General features: G+C 38.8%; 1 protein-coding gene across 2 annotated transcripts in view; it reads left to right on the top strand.

The window, feature by feature from the left end:
- Positions 1–21,802, top strand: part of ctnnd2a (catenin (cadherin-associated protein), delta 2a) — a 274,012-nt gene that overhangs the window by 30,535 nt on the left and 221,675 nt on the right. For both annotated transcript variants that reach the window (XM_057322474.1, XM_057322473.1), the window contains exon 2: positions 5,439–5,572. In XM_057322474.1, the coding sequence (XP_057178457.1) occupies positions 5,444–5,572 (129 nt within the window). In that variant the 5' untranslated portion in view covers positions 5,439–5,443. The remainder of the gene's footprint in view (positions 1–5,438; positions 5,573–21,802) is intronic.

Below are 21,802 nucleotides of genomic sequence, written 5' to 3'. Positions count from 1 at the left end.
ATCTTGTGTGGTTTTATTCATTCAAGCGCGAAAGAGAACTTAATACTGGTGCGCTATCTGACAGATTCTGACAGAGATTCACTGACGCAGTCTTTAGCCCGTGACTGTATACACCAGACTGGTAAAAATACAATAAAGTAATAATAAACATTAAAATAAAAAAAATCTGTGTGCTGTGTATATTTATGTGTATATATGAGAAATATTAAATAAATATATTAATTCATATTTAAATATGATTTACAGTATAGATTACACAGTTTTCATGTACAAACACAAACTTTTTTAATCGATTAATCGTGAATAATCAGTGCTTGAGTACTTCGCTGGGTTCTGATTTATACTATACTGTTACTGAATCAGGCAGATTTCTCAGGCCATCACATTACAACTTATTGTTTATTTCAGTCTTGTGCTATATGTGTTATAAGCTTTCCGCTGAAATTTTTTTGTCACAACCAATCTAAATCTCTTTTTGCGATTAGTTGTAGCTGGATCGAGGCCGTTTCCCCATCTCTACTGTAGTTTACAGTCAGGCTAAGCCATCAAACAGGATGGATAACAACACCAGCACTCAATCAGTTCCTGTGCACTGGCTTGCCAAACTGCTCCAGGGTTTAGCCGGGAGCAACACAAAGGCTTGTTTTACCAGTTTAAGCGCCAAATGCGGATGAGACGGGCACCGGCAGTTACAACCTGGCAGCCTTATTTTAGCCGGGGTGACAACGGGTCTGTCTGCACCTCCTGTCAAATATTCCAGACTCTCTCCCAGTCCACAGTTTTTCACATTTTATCCCTCTCTGTGTGGTTTTTCTCATCCCGATTCTCACATTCTGTTGCTCGCCTCATTCTAAAATCACATTATTTTATAATCTTTGTGTTTAGCAAATCAGCTCTGATCGCCTGGCTGTACTCTGTCGTCTTCCTTGACAACGTTTGAAACCTTCTTAATCAGTTATTTTTTTGTCTCGTAAATACCCCATTAAAAGTGACACCATGAGGTTGACTAGAGCGGTTAAATAAATGATCTGGTGTCTGAGATTCCTGATGAACATAGTTGGAGTTATTTGGGATGCAGACCTGATGGATGTATGTTGTCAGTGTGCATTGATAATGAGGCGTCGAGCAGCTTGTTAGAGAAAATCACCCATGAACCTCATTAAGTGTGCTGTCATGTATATGTTTCCATTGTGTCATGCTACATACGAGACCCCTGATTAAAGGAAGACGAGGACATTGGTTTTGAAGGCCTATTACAAATACAGAACGCCCACTTAGCCGCAACTTGATTGGTTTATAACATTTTTAAGGTCTGGTGAATAGAAGGGAATTAACACATTGTTCTTTAGTGCAATATTTCAGATCTTATTTGAGTAAAATGATAAATAAAAATTATGTCCTTATGTCGTTCCAAACCTGTATCTGACTCTGTGGAACACGAATGAATATATTCTGAGAAATGTGACTGTCTCCGTAGTTTTGGGTCTATGCAATGGAAGTCAATGGGGGTCAATGGTTTTTGGTCAGCAATGTTCTTTAAAATATCTTCTTTTGTGTTCTGCAGAAGAAAGAAAGTCATACAGGTTTGGATGACTAAATGATGGAAGAAAATGTCATTTCTGGGTAAACTATATTATTAATGATTAACATCGGATGATTAGGGAAAAGGGGATTATAATGGAGCCATGGTAACATTTGAGTATTTTCCAGGTGATGCAGATAATATGCATTTACACTTGTAGTTAACAGTTTAGTTTTAAAACATAAATGAAAACTTAAACCAGGCAGTGTTTTTAGGCTGGTACAGTAATGTTTATCTTAGTGTGACAAACAGTGCATTACATTTTAATGAGAATACCACGGACTCATTAACGGATTTACATACAGAGGGGTTGAAATGTTGTGCTTGAGGAGCGTTGGGTGCATTGTCAAGTTTGGTAATGTGTGACATGCTTTTGTCAGAAAGCTTTTTGTGTGAGCTCATATTCTGTTCCTTAGCGATAATAACATTTTGTAATGCTATTTCAAGTATATGTTTTTTTGTTTCTTAGTTTCGCAGATGAACCCAAACTATACTTGTGGACTATATTCCACACCAAATTAGGGCGGTCACGATTATGAAATTTGGCTGATGATTAATTGTCTGTGTAACAAAGCTCAATGTAGGGAAGGAAGGAGGCGGGAACCGGCGAACATTTAACAAACTTTAATACAAAATAAACAAACAATAATTCAGCAAATAAAAGGCCGGCAGCCACCTCACGGTCGACTGCCGGCCACACGAACATAAACAAACTTAACTTCCGGGCCCGGTCCTCTCTCGTCGGCAGTCCCGTCGCTCGTCCTCTTATGCTCCCTAGCTCCCCGTGAGGCATGCGGGACCGGTGCGCGTACAGCTGACACTCATTATCACTCACGCCACCGGCCCCGCCTTCCTGCCCCACGGCTCTCGTCCCGCCTTCCTCGCTACAGTCTGTTTTAGAGCTTTGACTTTTAATTCTCATACATTTTTTATTCAGCTTTGAAACGACCATATTGTTCTGAATATAAAGACTATGTTCTTTTTCTTGGAAATACATAAGAAAAAATTGGGTCATCATACCTGTCAATAATACAACCACCAAATACTTGTAAATGAAGTAAATTGATCAGGAGTGAATTGAAGCCACCATTAAAATGCTATCAGTCATAGAAAGGCTTCTAGTCTGTTTTTTTCTCACTTGCGAGACTACAATAAAAGTTTACTTCTATGTTAATGAGATTTTGCTAGACTGGTTTTCACACTGAAATAATATTAAATTGTACTGCAGGTTATTTTATTTTATTTTATCAATCAGATTCAAAAGAAATATTGTATGAATTAAAACCACGAACATAATCGTTGATATGTGTCATTTCAGTGATGACCTGAATCAGGGTCTGAATAAGAAGACACGTTGTGTGTTCAGCGGAGCAAAAGATTATTAGATCACATCACAATAAAGAAGCCTCAAAATCCTGGAGTGTTTCAGTAGGGTTTTTTTTATGTTTTAGCATCATGTTGAGACTGTGAAATGTATTTTTAAACTAAAGGCTAATTGGGTACGTTCCATTTCAATGCGTAAGGCATGAGAACAGTAGATTTTTTTTAAGACTGAGGTTGACATAGGCCAGTCTACCGCAGAGGCTCGCAGATATATTTAAATGCACCATTTGCCTGCCCAGGGTTGGTAAGGGAGGTAGTACCTTTGCAAGCGGAAACCACAGAGAAGCAAATGAGCTGTATCATTGAAAAATGAAACATTATCCGTTTGTTTGCATGGCATAAAAAAGTCTGTGGAGCCATAATGTGGGGATGGAGATGTACTGAGACACAGGAGCTGCATTCTCATACTATTCAAAGTATATGCTGTGTTTGATAAAGTACTAACTTTTTGAACTTCTTGATTTGTTCTTTTTAAGTACGCTGTTACTATTGCTATGTGAAGCACTTTGGTCAAGACTGTTGTTTTAAGGCGCTATACAAATAACCTTGACCTTGACCTTGACCTTGTACTTGAAAGTGCATTGTTGAGATATGCAGGTATGCATGCATACTACATCCTCTACGCTGTCCTTTGGCATTGTCCTTTGACTCGTATGACCTGTTGTAACAAAACTGTCAAATAATTTACCGCACAATCATTTCAGTCTTCCTTCCCTGAAGGTCACAGTGTGATCAAGGAGCAGCCGAGAAGAGTTGGTAGGCGGTAAAAATGTCACTCGGATTCTCCAATCAGCATCTGAGTTGGACGGTGTTGTTTCTCATCACTTGATTTGACAGATACCACCTCATGTTATATCTTAACCTAGCAGATTTTGATGAAGGTTCAGGTTTCTGAATGCTTGTAGCACACACAGAATCTCAGACCTTCTCTCTGGGAAGATGGTTGTTTCTGTCTTAATGTCAGGATGAATACCACCAGTTCTGTTTTTCCTGTGGTTGCGATGATACATCCATGTGCAATAGCAAGATCAGAGCTAGGTAAACAATGTGGAAATAGTGGTTTAAGTAAGCATAATCAAATTTTCATGAAGCTAGGTGGAGGCATGCTGTCACGCCGGATTAGGCTACTCATCTTTATTAACAAGCCAACAAAGTTGGCAGGCCTGGCCACAACAGCCACTGAGTGAGATAAAACACCCAGAGATTGTCCTATATAACCATTTATCTTGATCTGAGTCCAGCTAATGCCCAGCTGAGTTATTCTTCGAAAATTCTTTGTAATCAATCAATACAGATGCTCGAGAGTGTGTATCAGTCACGGGTTTCCTCATACTGATGTTTGCTCAGTTGCTATTAAAAATAGACTTAAGGGGTTTATAAGCTAAAAGTGGATAACACAGACTGGGTTGAGAATGTATTAATGCCTAATTGTCTTTGGAATTGTCTGTTTTTAATTTGTTCTTGGTTGTCTGAGGTGGACAGGGTTGCCAGAGCTGCGTAACATAAACACCCCGCAAAACTAGCCCAAATAGACCCTGTCTCAAATATCAAAACATATACCTAAAATACATTAAACGGTCATTATATATACATTTTGCAGTCACTGTTATGCATTTCAGATTACGAACATTTTCTTTCTGAAAATAACACCATCTGCATGGAAAAAAGAAGACTTGGCAACCCTATTACATACAAATAAATGACTTGAAGATTCTAAAGGATTGCACATTGAGTCCGAAATTTGCATCCGAAATTTCCGCACGTTAAAAAATAAATACGACCTCACATTGTGTCAATCACATTTACACATTGCCTCCGATATTTTCGTCCGTCATAAAAAAATTCGGACAGGGTTCGATTTTCTGCGTTTTTCGCATCCGTAGCAAGCATTTCGAGAGGCGTTTTGACAATTCTGAGACACCGTACAAACAAGCGCCAAATACGAAAAAACGCATACGAACATTTCGGACTGTATGTGCAAAGACCTTAAAGTTGAAAAATTACGGTTTTATTTATTGATAAAAATAACATACCTCTACTAAAATTATTAGTACTACAATAACTAAATTAATCTTAATTTTACCGACAGTTAGATTAGCAGCAAATTTCAAAATAAGCAAAAATCGATCATAATATTCTAGTTCTTCGTATTTTATGAATTAGGTTAGTTATTTCTTTAATCAGTACAGTATATGTGTTCCTAGCCTTGTGCCCTGCTATGCAATGCTCTACCACCTGCTACATGAACACATACAGGCATACACATTTTTACGTTAAAACAATTTACAATACATCTAAAAAGATAACTCTATTTTACTGTTTGGAGGAGTCCACACTTAAACATTTTTACCAGGTCGCATAAATTCTAGCGGGGTCCCTGGTTTCATGCCACCTTCATTGGACCATAAAGATTAATAATGCATTCCAGTATAATGAAGAGAGTCGACTGATTGATGTTTTTTGTCTCCTCCAGAAATCATGCCAGTTCCAGAACAGCCCGCTGAAGCCGAGAAGGCCACCATGTTGAGCCCAGGGCTAAGTGCTTCTAACGGAGATGGACCTGAAACAGAGACCACCTCTGCCATCTTGGCATCCGTCAAAGAGCAAGTAAAACACACGTCTAATGCTCCCCGATCACCTCTGAGCACATTTTAGGCAGCTCTCCAGATGGAGGCTTTTACAGTACATTTGCTGTAGTGGAGTTCTTCGCAGTTTTGGCTATGACTTATCAGCAGACAGCAGCTATCTGTACACATTTGTCATATTAACTCTGGTGCTTGACTTTACAGTTTCTGAGAGGCAAAGATTAATAGGGGAATGATAAAAGTATTCTGTGTTACAGTGAGTGCTTGTCAAGTGGTATCAAGGAGATATTAACTGTAAAGAGAACATAATTTACATTCAATCATATAGACGTGTAGAATTTTACTTGTGGTGTAAATATAAAAGAGCAGAAGCTCAACATACATTATCATGTTCATTTCCAGAACAGAAATTGAGAATGGAGAATTGAGAATGGAGAATGGAGAACTGAGAATTGAGAATCCCATTCATTGTTTAGTATTACGATTTTATTTTACATAGTTAAGTTATCTACACTTTAAATAACACAAACAGATATTTGTAAGAAAAAGTGTTGAATCGAAATGAAAAAATGGTGTTTCTTGCATTATACATGATGTTCACCAATACGTATATTACTAGGTGGCTGTTTTTTTCATCACTGTCCAACCCATCTTTAAAAAATGTCATGTTTTTTTCAAACGTTCTTGTTTTATGAAGTAATTCATGAATAATTTGAATGTTCAGGCATAAGTCTTTACATGAAAACGTTTTTCCAAACCATTGACTGTAAGTGCATAGCTTGTCTTGTGTGATATTCAGGCTTGAAGTGACTGTAGGGCTATATAGTTAAAGCTCAGGTGTGACATTATAAACCATTTAAAGACCATGTGGTGAAACACCTGAAATATTTAGAAAGACATTACACATAAGAAAGAAAGCTGGAGCAAAATGACTTCATGTGTGAAGATGGATGTCTGACGGAGGAAATGTTCCCGAGGACAAAATCTAGCGCGGCTGCAATGAATGCAAATTGAGAGTCAAAGGGGAAATCTGGAAAGTGCCATAAAGTCGGAGCCTGCGGAACTTATTACACCTCGGGAATCTGTCTTGGTAATGATTTAATTGACACTACAGTATGCAACATATAATAGTGTGTAATTTGTATTTGATTACATTTTTCATTTTTGCCAAATCCCTGCTCAACAGTAAAAGGCCTCCTGTGTTTTACTCAATGATGGATTTCCTTCTCAGTCATTACGAGGCGGCCATTGGTGCCCCACCTGGAACAGCCCGTAAATTTGTGCAGGTGGCACTTCGGCCCGATCCATCAAAAACATTAGCCATTACTTTTATTCAAACATAGTGGGCTCTCGCTGCATTGAGTGGAGTGCAGGGCGAGTATATTAAGACAACTTTAAAACGTTGATGGCTTAATGTGTGGCTTTAAAGGGGAACTCCGTCCAAAAATGAAAATTTTGCCATTAATTACTCACCCTCAAGTCGTTTAACATCTCTCGGACCCTTGTTTTACCCCAGAACGCAAATTAAGTTAGTTTTGGAAGTTTTGGAAGCTTTCTGACTCCTCCATAGATTGCAACGCAACCAAACACACAAGCCACATGACAGTGCATCCGGTGTCAGCATCGCTCGACGCATGCGCGTTCTAACCACACAGGCTCTACGTCAGAAAGCTAAAACTCAAATCAGGAAGTTTTTGAATATAGTCGTTAGTTTTGTTTGTTTGCGCACAAAAAGTATCTTCTTCGAATTATATTCAATTATACTGAACCACCGGAGTCGCGTGGACAATTTTACAATGTCTTTACGCACTTTCAGCGCTTTGAAGATTGGTTGCGTTGCAATCTAAGGAGGAGTCAGAAAGCTTCCAAAACTAGCTTAATTTGCGAATTGGGGAAAAATGGAGGTCCTATAGATGTTAAACTACTTGAGGGTGAGTAATTAATGGCACAATTTTCATTTTTGGTGGGAGTTCCCCTTTAATAGTAGGAACATTATCTAGCGTCTATCTAGCGATTAGCGTATCTTAAACCAGAACTGCATGTCTGTATAGCACAGTGTTGGGATTTCTGGGTAGATTTTATTCATAAAATGTGTGTGATTCAATGCCTGTCATTTTTGATCACCAAGTTTGCTTGTGAGCTTATAATTATTTATTGTGAGCACTTTATGCTTAATGTTGTTAATCTATAGCAAAGACCACAGATATTAACAAGATTCTGCTGTTTTATTACCGCGAATGAGGGAAATTGCAATGCTCATTGGCTCAATGCTCATGTGTACCATAAATCTAAAATCCTAAGCTGATGTCAGGTTTATTGGTGATCGAAATATGAAATAATTTTATTGTGACTTAAGCGAGTGATTTGAAATCTGTCAGTCTTCGCCCATTCAAGATAGGATTTTGGTCTTGTATGACTAAAATAGCTGCCCGGAGGCAATATTTAATTCAAATGTATTTATATAGTGCTTTTATTTATATAGTGTTTCAAAGCAGCTTTAAATGAATAAAAAGCACAACATTTGTAGTTCGGTTGTTTTGGTTATGTTGGTCCGGACCAAAAAATTAAAAATATAATTTAGTCCCGGTTCTCTTAGCGTTCAGACAGGCGTTTTAACAGCGAACCTAACAGGTTATGTGTAAAGTCGCAATGTGACTGATTTATATTTTAAAACCGAACTTGCCTGACATCCAAAACAATGCTGTGTGCTGGGTTATACAGGCTCAGTGTATGCCTGCCCATATGAGGGTATTTTTAGCAAACCTGGTAACTTGCGAAGACCTCTGACCTCATGAAGTGTTTAAGCAGTCAAAACGGCGCAAGAAATTCCTCCGTTACATGCGCAAGCACAGATCTAATAAACACTCCTTTTATATTACCAAATCACTTGATTTCCGGGTCGTATATTGTTATCACTTCCTGTTTTTGGTTCGGTTCGATGCCTCTGGTCCGTGTTGCGTTCATATTTCAATCGAACCGCGCCAGAGTTCGTTTGAAAGTGGGCCGAGACCCATCTTTTCGGCGGTCTCGGCCCGCTTGTTTAGTGCGCACCAGGGTTCGGGTGGCAGCGTTGACACTTACACAAATAAACCGCACTAACAGAGCAATCGCACCAGAGTACGTTTTAATCAAACCAAACATGACATTTGTGAACATACCCTAAATGTAAAGAGTACAAACAGAGAGGACCATCCTAATAAAAGCAATACAAATATGGAATTTGCAGAAGTTAATCAAGCCAACACGGCAACAGTGGCAAAGAACCAAAACTCAAACCAGTCTCAGCCGGGAGGGCCAGTGCTCCTCTGAACAATATGGTTTCAGAGAATTCCCTTAAAAGGGACTTTAGAACTCTCGTTCTATGTTAAATTGGTAAAACTGTGTTTAAAACTGGCAAATTATGTTCTCAAGAATACATTTACTGTTTCACTATATAGATGGTTTTGCTGTTGACTGACTGAAAAACTTTGTGTTGTCTCTCACCTTGTCTAACGATAGGTGTGTTTTCTTCGTTGTAGGTTGCAAAAGTCTTAGAATTTAGTTGAGCGTGCTCTTCCTTAATATTTGATTTAGATTGGTGTTTGGTTTTGTTTAATCTTGAGACAAGGAGCGCAGAATAGCGTTTTGCACAAATAGGTGGTAGCAGTGCTATTAATACAAATGCTGAAAATATACTGTAACTAAGATACTGTTATCTTGATTTGTTTAAAAATATATATATAACTTCTGAGTTCTCAAAATGACTAATAGAAATGGACCTTTTCAATGCTAATCAGTTTGAGTACTTTAGATTGAAAGAGTTTTTTCATTAAGTGGGTGTTTACAGTTTCCACAGTGGGCACTTTTTCTCTTTTTAGTGGTACAATGCAATTTCAGACTTGACCCAAACCCACTCTCCAAGAACCAAGCCTTGGCTCCATCAGTCACCAATGTGAAAAGCCCTCGCTTTAAGTTAGCTTTTAAACTTTTAAAATGGAGTTTTCTTCACGGTCAAGGCTACACCCACAGATCATGCCGTTGTTTTTCATGAATTAATTCAACAGAATACAGCCAGCGACTTCTAACCTTAGAATAGAAGTGAGCTACACTGAAAACAATATATTATCGTACTTTAAAATCAAACCAACCCACCCACCATATAAAGAATATCAATGGGAGGGTTATTTCTTTACACCTTCAGACAAGCACCGACTTATTATGCCAACCTCCTTGCATAGTTCCAGGACATGTTTGGCCTTCACATATCAGCGGGCCTTTCAATAATGCCTTACATGTTGAACTCTTCTGATTAGAACAGCGATAAAAGGATCTCAGACTTGAACTTTAATAAAGAAGCAATTCTGTCGATCACAGTTAGATGTACCTGTTGTCTGAGACCTTCCTGTTCCTCACCATCACGACCATTAAAATGAGGATTGCTGTAATGGCTGAAAAGCAGTTCAGGATAGGTTAAGTTATTCCTATTATTCCACCACCGAGTACAAAACCATCCATTGGCGTGTCCTAAATTCACATACGTGGGATATTTATGTCCCCGGCACGGTTGGCTGAATGTGAATTATGGCCACGTTATTCTCCAGTGCGACTTGAAATCGTGCAGCGGTGGAAATAAGCGGCTAATGAGATCTAAGGCACACAGAGCTGTTTTGACCTCCATTCCTGTGCCCCACCGCCTCTCCGGAACAGCTCTCAACCGTCTCCTGGCTGCCACGGCACTCGCGCAAGTTGCGCAGGGGCCTGTGGGATTACACCCAAGAGCAATCACCATAAACAGCACCATCATCATAATCACCATCCTCATCACCGCAGCCATCAAAATGGTAATGCGCTTCAACAGCGGATCGCTGATTCTGTGCGTTCTTGAGTAAACTCTGTTTTGTATTCTCTAAGAGCACGGAAGCCATGCAGCACCTGCTGCACTGCGAAAACACGTGCTTTGTGGCTTCTGTCAAAATGTTGAATAGTTTTCTGTTCTTTGGTGTTAGCATTGCATTAAAGGGATAGTTCCCCCAAAATCGAATGTTCTGTCATCATTTACTCACCGTCTTGTCATTTCAAACCTGTATGACTTTATTTGCAGGAGACGATATTCTGAGGAACGTTGGTAACCAAACAACACCGGACCCCATTGACTTCCATTGTATGGACACAACAACTGAGACATTTCTCAAAAGATTTTCTTTTGTGTTCCACAAGAGTCGTATCCAGATTTTGATTTACATGAGGGTAAATAAATGATGGCAGATTTTTTTGGGGTGGACTGTACCTTTAAGAATCAAACACTTTAGAATGGGACAGGTGAACCGAAAACTAGGGCTGGCTGGGATCACCTCCATCACACGTTCAGTAGTTCAGAAGATGTGTGTATCCAGTGAAGATGGAGAACAAGAGCTCATAAATATTTATATCATGTAAACGACCATCCGTCTTGCGCATTTTCTTTGAAGTGATGTGTGTGTGATCCCTACAGGAGGCGGCAATTGTGCGTCCCCATCAAGTTGCCGCTGTTAGGCAATCTTACAAATGAAGCCATCTTACTTTTCGACGCAACTCCTCGATCAGAGAGATTGACTGGGAAGGGGCCGCATCAAATTGAGCTGGTGTAAGTGGATGCGTGGGACAGGTCTCGGATGAAAGGCAAGCTTTTATTTTGATATTAAAGGATGTTGTCCGCTAGAGATTTCAGTGATCGGTGGCATTTGTTTCACGTAATGCCGGACGAGGTTTCTAAATGTGTTATACAAAGCTGCCTGATAAACCTCCTTCAAAACTGCTGCAGGTCGAATTACTGGGGAAAAAACTCGGCGCCTTGAAGACGGAGGTGACTAATGAACACTCAGGAATTGTGACTCATAAACGGGGCGCTGTCAGTGGTGTGACCCGCGATCTGTCTGTCGCAGAGCTTACATAAGCTTTAAAGTCAACATGGCATATACTGTACAACACATTTTACTTCTATATGGTACCATATTTTAGAGCGAAACAAGATAGGAGCCAACAAGATTTATTTTTATTACCTATTACCCAAGCATTATATTACCTATTTGGTACTGTAAGACTTTTGCAAGACTGCATTAGCAACAATTCAAGACTAAAACAATACCTTATTCATTCTTTGGAAAAATGTGAATGGATGAAACATGCACAGGAAGACCAGCAAGGTCCAGTGTGTAATTTTATTGACAGAAATGCAATATAATACACATAACTATGTCTTCAGAGGTGTATAAAGACCTTACATAATGAAGCGTTATGTTTTTATTACCTTAAATGAGCTATTTCTATCTACATACACCGCGGGTCCCCTTGCATGGAATTCGCCATGTTGTTTCTACGGTAGCCCTGAATGGACAAACTGCTCTACAGAGCGTGTTTCATAACGTTATCTCCTTCAGCAAATAAGCAAAAACGTGACGACATTTTAGTCCTGCGAGAGTCAGCGTAGTGCTTCGAAAGGAACGGGTGAGGGGTGGAGTGAGCCGTTGGTTGCAATTTGCAACATCACCGTTAGATGCCGCTAAATTTCACACACTGGACCTTTAACTGAGTAAATTGGGTCAATTTCTGTCATGTTGATTTTAGGAATGTTGTAGAAAGATGGTTTCATAACATGTTGTGATGTTATTGAGGAAACTTGTCAGTCTGCTTTAATTAACAGTGCATTGTGCAGGGATTTATAAAGAGAGACAGTATAGCTTGCTTTGAGTCAATTAAGTTTATGTCAGTCAATTTGGAAAGTATTTTTACTTCAGTTGGTTAATCTAAATGTCATTGAGTCACTGTCTATGTTTTTTTTTAGCATTTTCTCATGTGGTTGTTGACTTGAGGTTTAACTTTCTGCAGATTACAGTTATTTAATGTAATATTTCATATTAATAATTGTGGATTGTCTAAACATCGGCAGCTACTGTAACGGAATAGGCTGTATACAAAAGCGCACGACGAAGATATAATCCAAAACAGAACTTTAATATAATATATCCAGGAGCAAAACAGAAGAATCACAACCACACGTAACGTAATCCAAGGCAGACAATGAACTAAGAAACAGACAGGGCTTAAATACAGATGCAAACGAAGCATTGTGATTTCTTTGATTCACTTTGTCCAATGTGGTGCCCTACAGAAGTAATGCTATAGCACTAAAATTGGTTCTTGGCTCGTAATCATAGGGGAACTACCTTTAGTGCTATGTAGAACCATATATTGGTGCTTCAGCGGTTCTTCAGCAGTTCTTTGGGATGACTGAGGTGCTCTATAGAACCATACAGGGTCTTAACAGGTTCTTTATATGGAAACGTTGCTATATAGCACCTCGGTCACCCCAAAGAACCTCTGAAGAACCACTGAAGCATCAAGATATGGTTCTATATAGCACTAAAAGTGGTTCCCCTTATGATTACGAGCAAAGAACCACTTTTAGTGCCATATAGCACCATTTTTTTTTTTTTTGAGTGTACAGAGTCAGCTGTAATTCGTAAATTTTGCCTCTTTGTCACTTGTTTCAAACTTAAAATTTCAGGTCACTACAAACTTTTTTTAAGAATGTTCAAGTCAAATTATGTAAAAATTGTATCTGGCAACTTAAGTCATTATTACACATTTGTGCTTTTTCCAACTTTTATTTTATTTAAGAATATTTTAAGTAATAGAACAGTGGAACTGGTATCGTATAAGTGGGTAAATATAGCCAAATATTAGCTCACCATCATTAAACACATGTTCAGAGTATGTGAAATAACAAGAAAACAGGAATAAAGAAATAATACAGTTTCGATTTCTAATTTAATTTTTTTGTTGGTTTTTAACTAACTGTTTATGTTTAACCAGATGTGTCATCTAAAGGCTAATTCACACTGGTCCAAAAAACTCCAACAAACACATTTGTGTAAAACCTCTGCTGGTGTTTGTTGGATCAATGTGAATGTGAATTTAGAATGTCTGTGTTTAAAGTTTAGAGGTGTTTGTTGGATCATTGTAAATAGCCCTTAAACCAAACATTGCGTGTTTTACCACACCTGATACAGTGCACCCAGAATGTGGGTGCGATGTCATATGATGTCATGTGACATTTAGTTTCATATGAGCAATAGTCAGTGACACAGTGTTGGTAAAGAAGAGTATTACACATGTACTGCGTCATATGGCACAGGCCTTGCTGTCATTCTCACTAAATCACATATGCACACACATCCCATCACCTAAAAGCTCTCAAACACTCGAAATAGTCCAGTTACCGCACAGATTCTATAACTCGCTGCGTGAGAGAGAAATGAATATGTCACGCATGGAGGAGACACGTGTGGTAGGAGGCCTGAGGGTTCTGTCAGTAATGGTTGGCCTCGGGGAAGAACAGAATAATGTTGTCAGCCGTGTTGAGTGGATCACTACAGCAGGAGAGAACAGGCAGGCTGCTTCCACTGCGAAAATCACCCTCCCATCTCGACCTGTCTGTCTCCGCTGCGTGCCGGTTTGTCGTCCCCACAGTTCTACGGCCTTCTGTCTCGCAGCCAGAGGATGTCTGTGTTTTCATCGGGCGAGCGACAGTCAGGGTTAGTGCTTGGGTTGTTGTTGTTCTTGCTCAGATTGGGCACAGCAGTCCGGCGTATGTAAAGCTTTGTCGTGTGCGACATTCTGTGCAGCTTCACTTAGCAGGAAGACAATTTACACTTAAGTTTATTGTTTCTGTTGCTTTGTTTGTTTATCTTCCATAGTCCATGAATAGCTAATGGACTTTAACAGTCGGCTGTTTGCGTGATTACTTTAAAACTGACCCAGAATCAGCTACGCTGGTCCTAGATCTTAATCTTAATCATCTGTACATACATAAATGTGTGCGTTTGTCGTTAATGTGAAGGTTATTAAGTGATGTTGAATATGGGAACCGAGAGAAGTAAAATGTGTATGTGAGGACATTATATGAGCTAAATTATGTTTATGGATGTTGGCTTGTTTTGTATACGCTATCAATATTGAATTGATATTGTCTTAATTAGAAATTGACCATGCAGGAAATGTCCTTCAATCGGACGGCAAAAGAGTGTACAGCCACTAGATGGCATACATATGACTCCTAGATAGTCTGCATAGATAGTATACACTTTCTTGGTCATATTGTGTTTATAAAACCTGTTGCATTACTACAGTAAAATGCTTGTGAACACTGTTTTGTGTTGACCTTGAATTGTGTGGTTTTTCCTTCTTTCCTTTCCTTCTTATTGCAGACAAGCTTAGGCCCACGTGAATTTAAAGAGTTCAAAAGTTCAGGATCACTTATTCATTAGTAGAAGAACAAAAACTCGTCAAAACAATAATGTGATAATGAGAATTCTGTTGTGACTAAAGAAAACTTAAACAAATCAAAGCTACGTATGGTTCAGTGTCTTCATTTGCCTTGAATTTCAGCCAGTTTCTTCAGGTTTCACCCCAAAATGCTTTTAAAACAGTATTGAAGTAGTTCCCATCTAGATTATGCTGGTCTCTTATTGGCGGTCTTTTACTCATTATTTAGTCCATCTTTTTATTACCCATAAAAACGTTTTTATTAAATAAAATTTGAGTTCTCTAAAGAAAGAAGTTACTGTATTATGTTTTCACAATTATAATTTCTAATAAATAAGAAAATACTTTTAGATTGCATAGAGTAGTAGGAAAAATGATCATATGGTAATTGGTGGTAGTCAAAAGCTACGTTCAGACTGTCACTTCAAATCCGATTTTTGGGCATATCCGATTGAAATCCGATCATATTTAGCAAGTGTGAACAGCAAAAAATCTCATGAAATCCTATTTTCACAAATCTGTTTCAGGCTACATTCATATGTGGTTTGAAATTCCATTTGAATTGGATTAAAACCATAGTAACCCTATAGTTTTAATGTGGTGAAGTTTTAGTTTAAACATGACATTTGTAGTAAAACTGTATGTTATATCTGCCAAAAAGCATGGTTCATTTCACTAAGTTTGGCTTCTCGGAGACCTTTGGACACTTGAACCTGTTGCCACAGTCAGGAGGATTACGTAATGCTGTCCAATTTTACCGCAATGATGAGGTTGCCCTGGTAATGTTGTTTAAAGAAATTTGTAAGAAACATCCATGATTAGCACTGGGGAAAATGACTAAAGATAACCTGTGTTTGTTATTTTGGCATCCTCCTTGTATTGTTCACCAGCATTTGCTTGCGAGTGGGGTATGTGCGTGTTTTCACGTTTGCGCAGTTTTGCCTTTTCAGGTGTCTCACACGGGTAAAAGAACAGCTGTGTACAGTTGTAATGAGCTAATTATTTTCCAGATTGTATTTCAGATTCATGTTTGCTTTGACACCAATGCTGTGCTACACTGATCTGTGCGCCGTTGACTGGCCATTAAAAGCGTTTCTCAAGATGAGTGAAGTTGGGTTAGGAATTGGAGAAAGCATTATAGGTCCACAGGTTTTGTTTGTACGAGTGACAAATGTTCTGTCATTCTGCCGCTGGTTGTGCGCGCGTATAAACGTTATCAATAAAGTGCATGTCAGAGACACAAGATGATTGCATGGGGCATATGCATGGTAATCCCTGAGGCTCTTTACTGAAGGATTGGTAGAGCTTTGTGCACTTTAATACCAAGATATCAACAGACAATCTTGTGTTACTGCATCTGACAGACTAATTACGTTAATCCAGAGACGGAGGCTGTCAAACATCAGTGTAGTACATCACATCCTCTACACAACGAGGATTATATATCATCCGTCAGTTTGGTGGGGACGTGTGACTCATGTTGAGTAAAACAAATACTGAACATTGATTATGCCATCTTTGCATCTTCAGCTTTTTGGCACAATTTTCTCACTTACATGTACGTTTTCAGCCTCAAACAACCTCAATCTCTTTGTCGTTTGAAACAAGTATTTATGGAATGCAAAAGAACATGCAGTACTGTAGAAAAGCCGCATAAGTTATTCCACCAAAAAGTAAAGATTTTATTTATATGTTTATATAGGTCGTGCTGTACTATGAAGGTGGATGGTGGGTGCGACGTAGATAGCCTACGCGGTATTTGCTTCAAAGTGTCTTAAAGACAAAAACCCTCAAACGTCTTTTGTGCCTCTGGACATTCGTGGCACATGCGAAAGCTCTGTTTACATGCAGCGCGACGTGCAGGGAAATCTGAGAGACATGTTTGTTTTAACGGAGGGCTGTTGGGAAAATAATGACTGAATTCATTCACTGGGTTTATTATTCATCTGTTTGCTGTCGCCTGTGAGTCATCGGTGTCTGTCTAACTGCTACATGCCCTTGTCTTTTTGTGTATTAGCAGCTAAAATGTGATGAAAACATCTGACGTGAGCTTTAGGAAGTCATCAGACAAATTGAAAATTGCTGTTTAAATTAGTTTAGCATGTTAATAAGACCTTTTTAGGCTGACTAATTCATAATCTCTGTGCCTCCTCCTGAAGGCCCCATTAATTCGACGTCATAATCAGATTTTTTTTGCTGGGAATTAGATTGTATGTGAAATGCATGTGAAACAGATTGTTTCGCATTTCATTGTTTTCTGATTCTTTCACACCTAATGTTTCACAAGACTGATGGTTTGCATTCTGCATTGAAAATGGTTTGCTTGCCCAAGCAGAATTCAGGGCTACCAAAAGCAATTTAGTAGTATTTGGTTACATTTTCAGGCTGAAAATCCAGCGCTGGGTCAAAAAGAGATGAACCAAACCATTGGGTTATAAATTAACCTATGCTTGGTTGTTTTAACCAATTGTTGAGTCAAATATAAACATTTCCTGGGTCATTTTAATCCAATGGTTGAGTTCGTCCCTTTTTGGCCCAACGTTGGGTTGAAAATAACCCAGCTATTTTCAGTTTGTTAACATGTCCAGTATGTGACTAACAGGCTTCGACAAGTCTCGGTCGGTTATTCAGGGTGACAAGTTAGATCTGAATTTGAAGCTCCGATTTTGGTAAACTCTTAAATTATGAAAACACAAATTGCAATCGTGCAATTATGCAAAACATTCACTGATTGCAATTTTGTATCCTGTTTTTTGTTGAACTGATTTTGTTAAACTAATTTTTTAAAACCAAAATATACCTAGTTTTTCATGATCCGTCTATTTGCGTTGTTGATTCATCATCATGCATCCGTCCATTAGGTTGTATTTAAAGCTGTAGTGTTCAAGTTCTGTGCCATTAGAAGCATCAAACTGAGTGCAAAATGACTTTAAACAAGATTCCCAAAAACTTTTCCACCTTTGGCTGTTTGATAGGGTGACCAGACTTGCCATTTTTCAGGACACGTCATGCCAAGGATTTCGTCTGCCGCCTCCGGAGGTCGCATTTGTCGACCGCATACGTCATCGAGGTCTCATTTCAGTAAAAAAAAAACATAAAACGAACATGTATTTCTCTTAAGACGTAATCAATAGTTTCATACTTACCTTGAAATATAACGGTTGCTTTCTTGAAATGAAACCTGAAATAATAAACCTTGATGACGTATGCGGTCAACAAATGCGACCTCTGGAGGATACAGCCGAAATCCTGGTCAGGTCCCCGAAAAATGGCACGTCTGGACACCCTACTGCTTCCTTCTCATATTTTTTTGAATCAATTCCAGTTCTGTTTCCTGGTTCTGAATGGAATGGAAAGAATGGTTTTCAAGAATCGATTCATTGCAGTTGTTTTCGATTCTCTTTCAAACCCATTTTTACCAAGGTTTTTTATTCTTTATTTAAAATGTGCGTGTTTTTAATTCAAAACAATGATCTTGCTTTCAATTTCCACACTTAATTATTTATTTTCTATTGTTTCTCAAACAAAGACCTTAACAAAATACGTCAATTCAATTTTTAATGCATCATTAATAATACAAACTCTTTCTCAACTCTTTTTAAACAGCTTTTTTTGAAAACAAAGGACAGGTCAAATTATATGAGAAACTCTTTTCTTCTTAAAAGATTGATAACTAAGATGTGTGTAAATTGTAAAGATATGTATAAAGAATACTAATTGTACTGTAAGTATAAATGACAGACAGGTTTCTAGAGCTCATGTATTTCATAGCTCTGCATCTCTTTACTTTCCAATAGACTCTCATGTGAATGTGTCCACATCATATTTTATGATCTGTTAGCAAAATATAGTACTTGTAGTTGTCTTTGTACATTTAGGTTAGATAGAAGTATCGTAAAATAGAAAAAAATCACAAACCAGCTTTAAAGGAGTAGTTCACTTTAAAATAAGCCTCCATTGACTTTCCATAGTAGGAAGAAAAATGACTATGGAAAGTCGCTGGTGGCTTAATTTAAAGTGAACAACTCCTTTAAATCCTACGAAGGGCCTCACTGGTCTAGAATTTCACTCTTTATATTTTGCCTTTGATATTTGAGGTTTGCTTTGTTGGCTCCACGTGTGATTTGTTTAGTCACCTCCATGCACAGATTGCCGTCTCTGTTTGGCCACGTCTTTTTGCTTTTATATTGGACTCTTGTAATATGCAGAACCTCATCAAGGACTCCGGACTGTGTTTGGTATTCGAGCACATTTAGGTTAATGAACACGCAACCCCACAACACAAGCTTGTTACTGGTGCCTTTGATCTCGCCCATAGGCACAGCACTAACAACACTTACACATCTCTAACAATGGCCTAAGTTACAGCAGAAATAAATGGCCTTTTAATCAGCATCCATGGCTTGCTGGCAAATTGGACGGGGAAAAACTGAACCAATGGTCTTGTTTTTCAGCCTAATCATCTTCCATTTTCTCTGCTTGTTTTGTTGTACTATAACAGCGGCGGTATTGATCAGAAAAGCCCCACGGTTGTGTATCCTCTCCTCGCGGAAAATCTCAGAAAGGCGTGTAAGATATCGTGTGATGCTCCGTTGCTCCGCACAATTAAGCGAAACTAAATAAACCTGCACACACCAGTGCCATCTGGTCCTCTTTAGCTGCAGTGGGACGTTTTGTGATTCAGCATTCCATTTGCCCGTGAGGTAAGCTGGCAACCTCGCCTTTAATCTCTCACCTGTGAGCTTTGATAGATGCGCCCATGACTCTGGCTTATGTCGCTGCCAGGCCGATAATGAATGTGCCTTCCTGACGCCTGAGGGAGGACAGATATGGACCCTTTAGGCTAAATCACAAGTTAGCCTCATTGACAGGGAGTCCGAAGAAAAACTTAAAGGGATAGTGCACCTTAAAATAAAAACTCTGTCATTATTTACCCTCGTATCATTCAAAACCTGTGTGTGACGTTTTTTCTGCGAAACACAAAAGACAATATTTTGAGAAACCGAATACAACTATATGAACATGTTTATCTGACCACATGTGTTGGGTTGTCACTTTGTAGGGATAGTTCACCGAAAAATACAGATTCTGTCATAATTTATTCATCTTATTGTCATTTAAAACCTGTATGGATTTCAGGAACACAAAAGGAGATATTTTAAAAATTGTTTCCGAAGTTTTGTGTCCACACAATGAAAGTCAATAGGGGCCAGTGTTCTTTGGCTCTCATCATTCGTCAAAATGTCTTTTGCATTCTGCAATTAGATCAAACGGGCTTTAAATGACATGATTAAATGATGAACTCGTTTCATTTTTTTTTCCTTAAAAATCTTTTAAAGAAGTCTCCCAGAATTCTAGAATATTTCAGTCAGGTTTGATTGACAGAACTGAAGGAAATGTTTAAGGAAAGTAATGACTATTCATCAAATGAACGATATTAAACATATTAGGTCAGTTCTTTGAATGTGAAATATTAAGAACTCTATATAAACGCTGTAACCTCATACATGGAGGCAGCTGTTTGTTTCAGCAGAAGTTATTTCTCATTTTAGCAGGTGTTATACGGTGACACTTTAACCGCATAATTCTATGTTTGTTTTGTAGAGAAACGTGTCCTGTTTTTCATATTCTGTGTTCTGCTTTTAATGCGTAGAACAAATGCACATATAATTTGTTGTAAGTAACTTTATCACGCGCATAGGTCACGCAGGTGTTGATTGGCTTTCTTCACGATTTCTTACGTTTTAATTGGATCATATTCATTGTATAAAGTACAATGAAATGCTACATAACCTTTAATGTTTCATTTTCTCTAGCTCGCCTACGCTTTATTTCTCGGTACACCTGTTATGCCATTTATGATATCTCATTTTCTTGCTGTACCACCTCATATCAAGCCTTTAATTTGCATTAACCGCAGCGTGTGCATTCTTTGCAGGTTTCCTTCCATTGTTTACTGTTCGTGCCATCTTTATACGCATACCACTGGTTGAGCCAAGGACCACTCAAACAAGTTGTGTTTAAAGTGCAGTGTTTGCATTTGCGAAAAATTTTGTCTCTGCAAAACCGTGATAGATCCGATCGTTCCATTTTTATCTAGGAAAAGCAATGGCTGCCATCTTGTACTAAAAAACAAACGTCATACTGTGTGTTAAATTCATTCACACCGATCCATTTCACTCAGGCTCTCCGTCAGATGTCACACGGGACCCCCGTGGTGCCACCCGGCAGAACGCAAAATTCACAGAGAACCATTTTTAAATGACAGCCAGCCCATTATTCATTATGCGACACGCTGCTTTTCACTGTTAAATTGAACCTCGCAGGACAATTCCCTGACAGCGGCGTATGCCCAGCCAGTGATTGTACGTAACGGATTCAGTAATAAGCCCAACATTTTTTAGGGAATGGAAATGTCTAGTCTGATTTGTGTCGAGCACGAGAGCTTCAGCAGGTCCACAATTGGATGCTTTAGTCAGCTGTGTTAAGACCCAGTGAAACACACCTGGTACTTGTCTCCGGAAAGTGTTGTTTTCTGTTTGGCAGATAGTAATGGAGTTGGCATCTTGTGGCATTGCATTTCTGTTCGCTTTGCATTTTGAAAGGTGTAGCTGGAACCATGACCAGTGTTTACAGACCTCAAGACGCAGTGTCACTCCCACCCGTGTGCACGCCAGCGGGCCTGTGATGGAGATGAAATCCAGTAGCGTGTAAAGTTAGGGCTGGCACCGTGGGAGGCTGGGAAGGTGGAGGATAAGGGTTTGTTAATGGCTACAGGCAGAAAGGATGCCAGCGGTGTGTTTCTCAATTGATTTTGCCAGAAAGATATATTTCACATTGGACGTCAACTGTAGGGATCCAATCGTTTCTTGTTCGAACATGTCGTTTATTCAGAACGATGACTTTTTGGATGACCAAATACGTATATTTTAACTCTTAAAGTTTAGTATTGCTTATTCATCTTGCTGTT

This window comes from Triplophysa rosa, linkage group LG23 (assembly GCF_024868665.1).
Source record: "Triplophysa rosa linkage group LG23, Trosa_1v2, whole genome shotgun sequence".
Taxonomy (NCBI): Eukaryota; Metazoa; Chordata; class Actinopteri; order Cypriniformes; family Nemacheilidae; genus Triplophysa; species Triplophysa rosa.
This window is presented reverse-complemented; position numbering and strand designations above follow the sequence as displayed.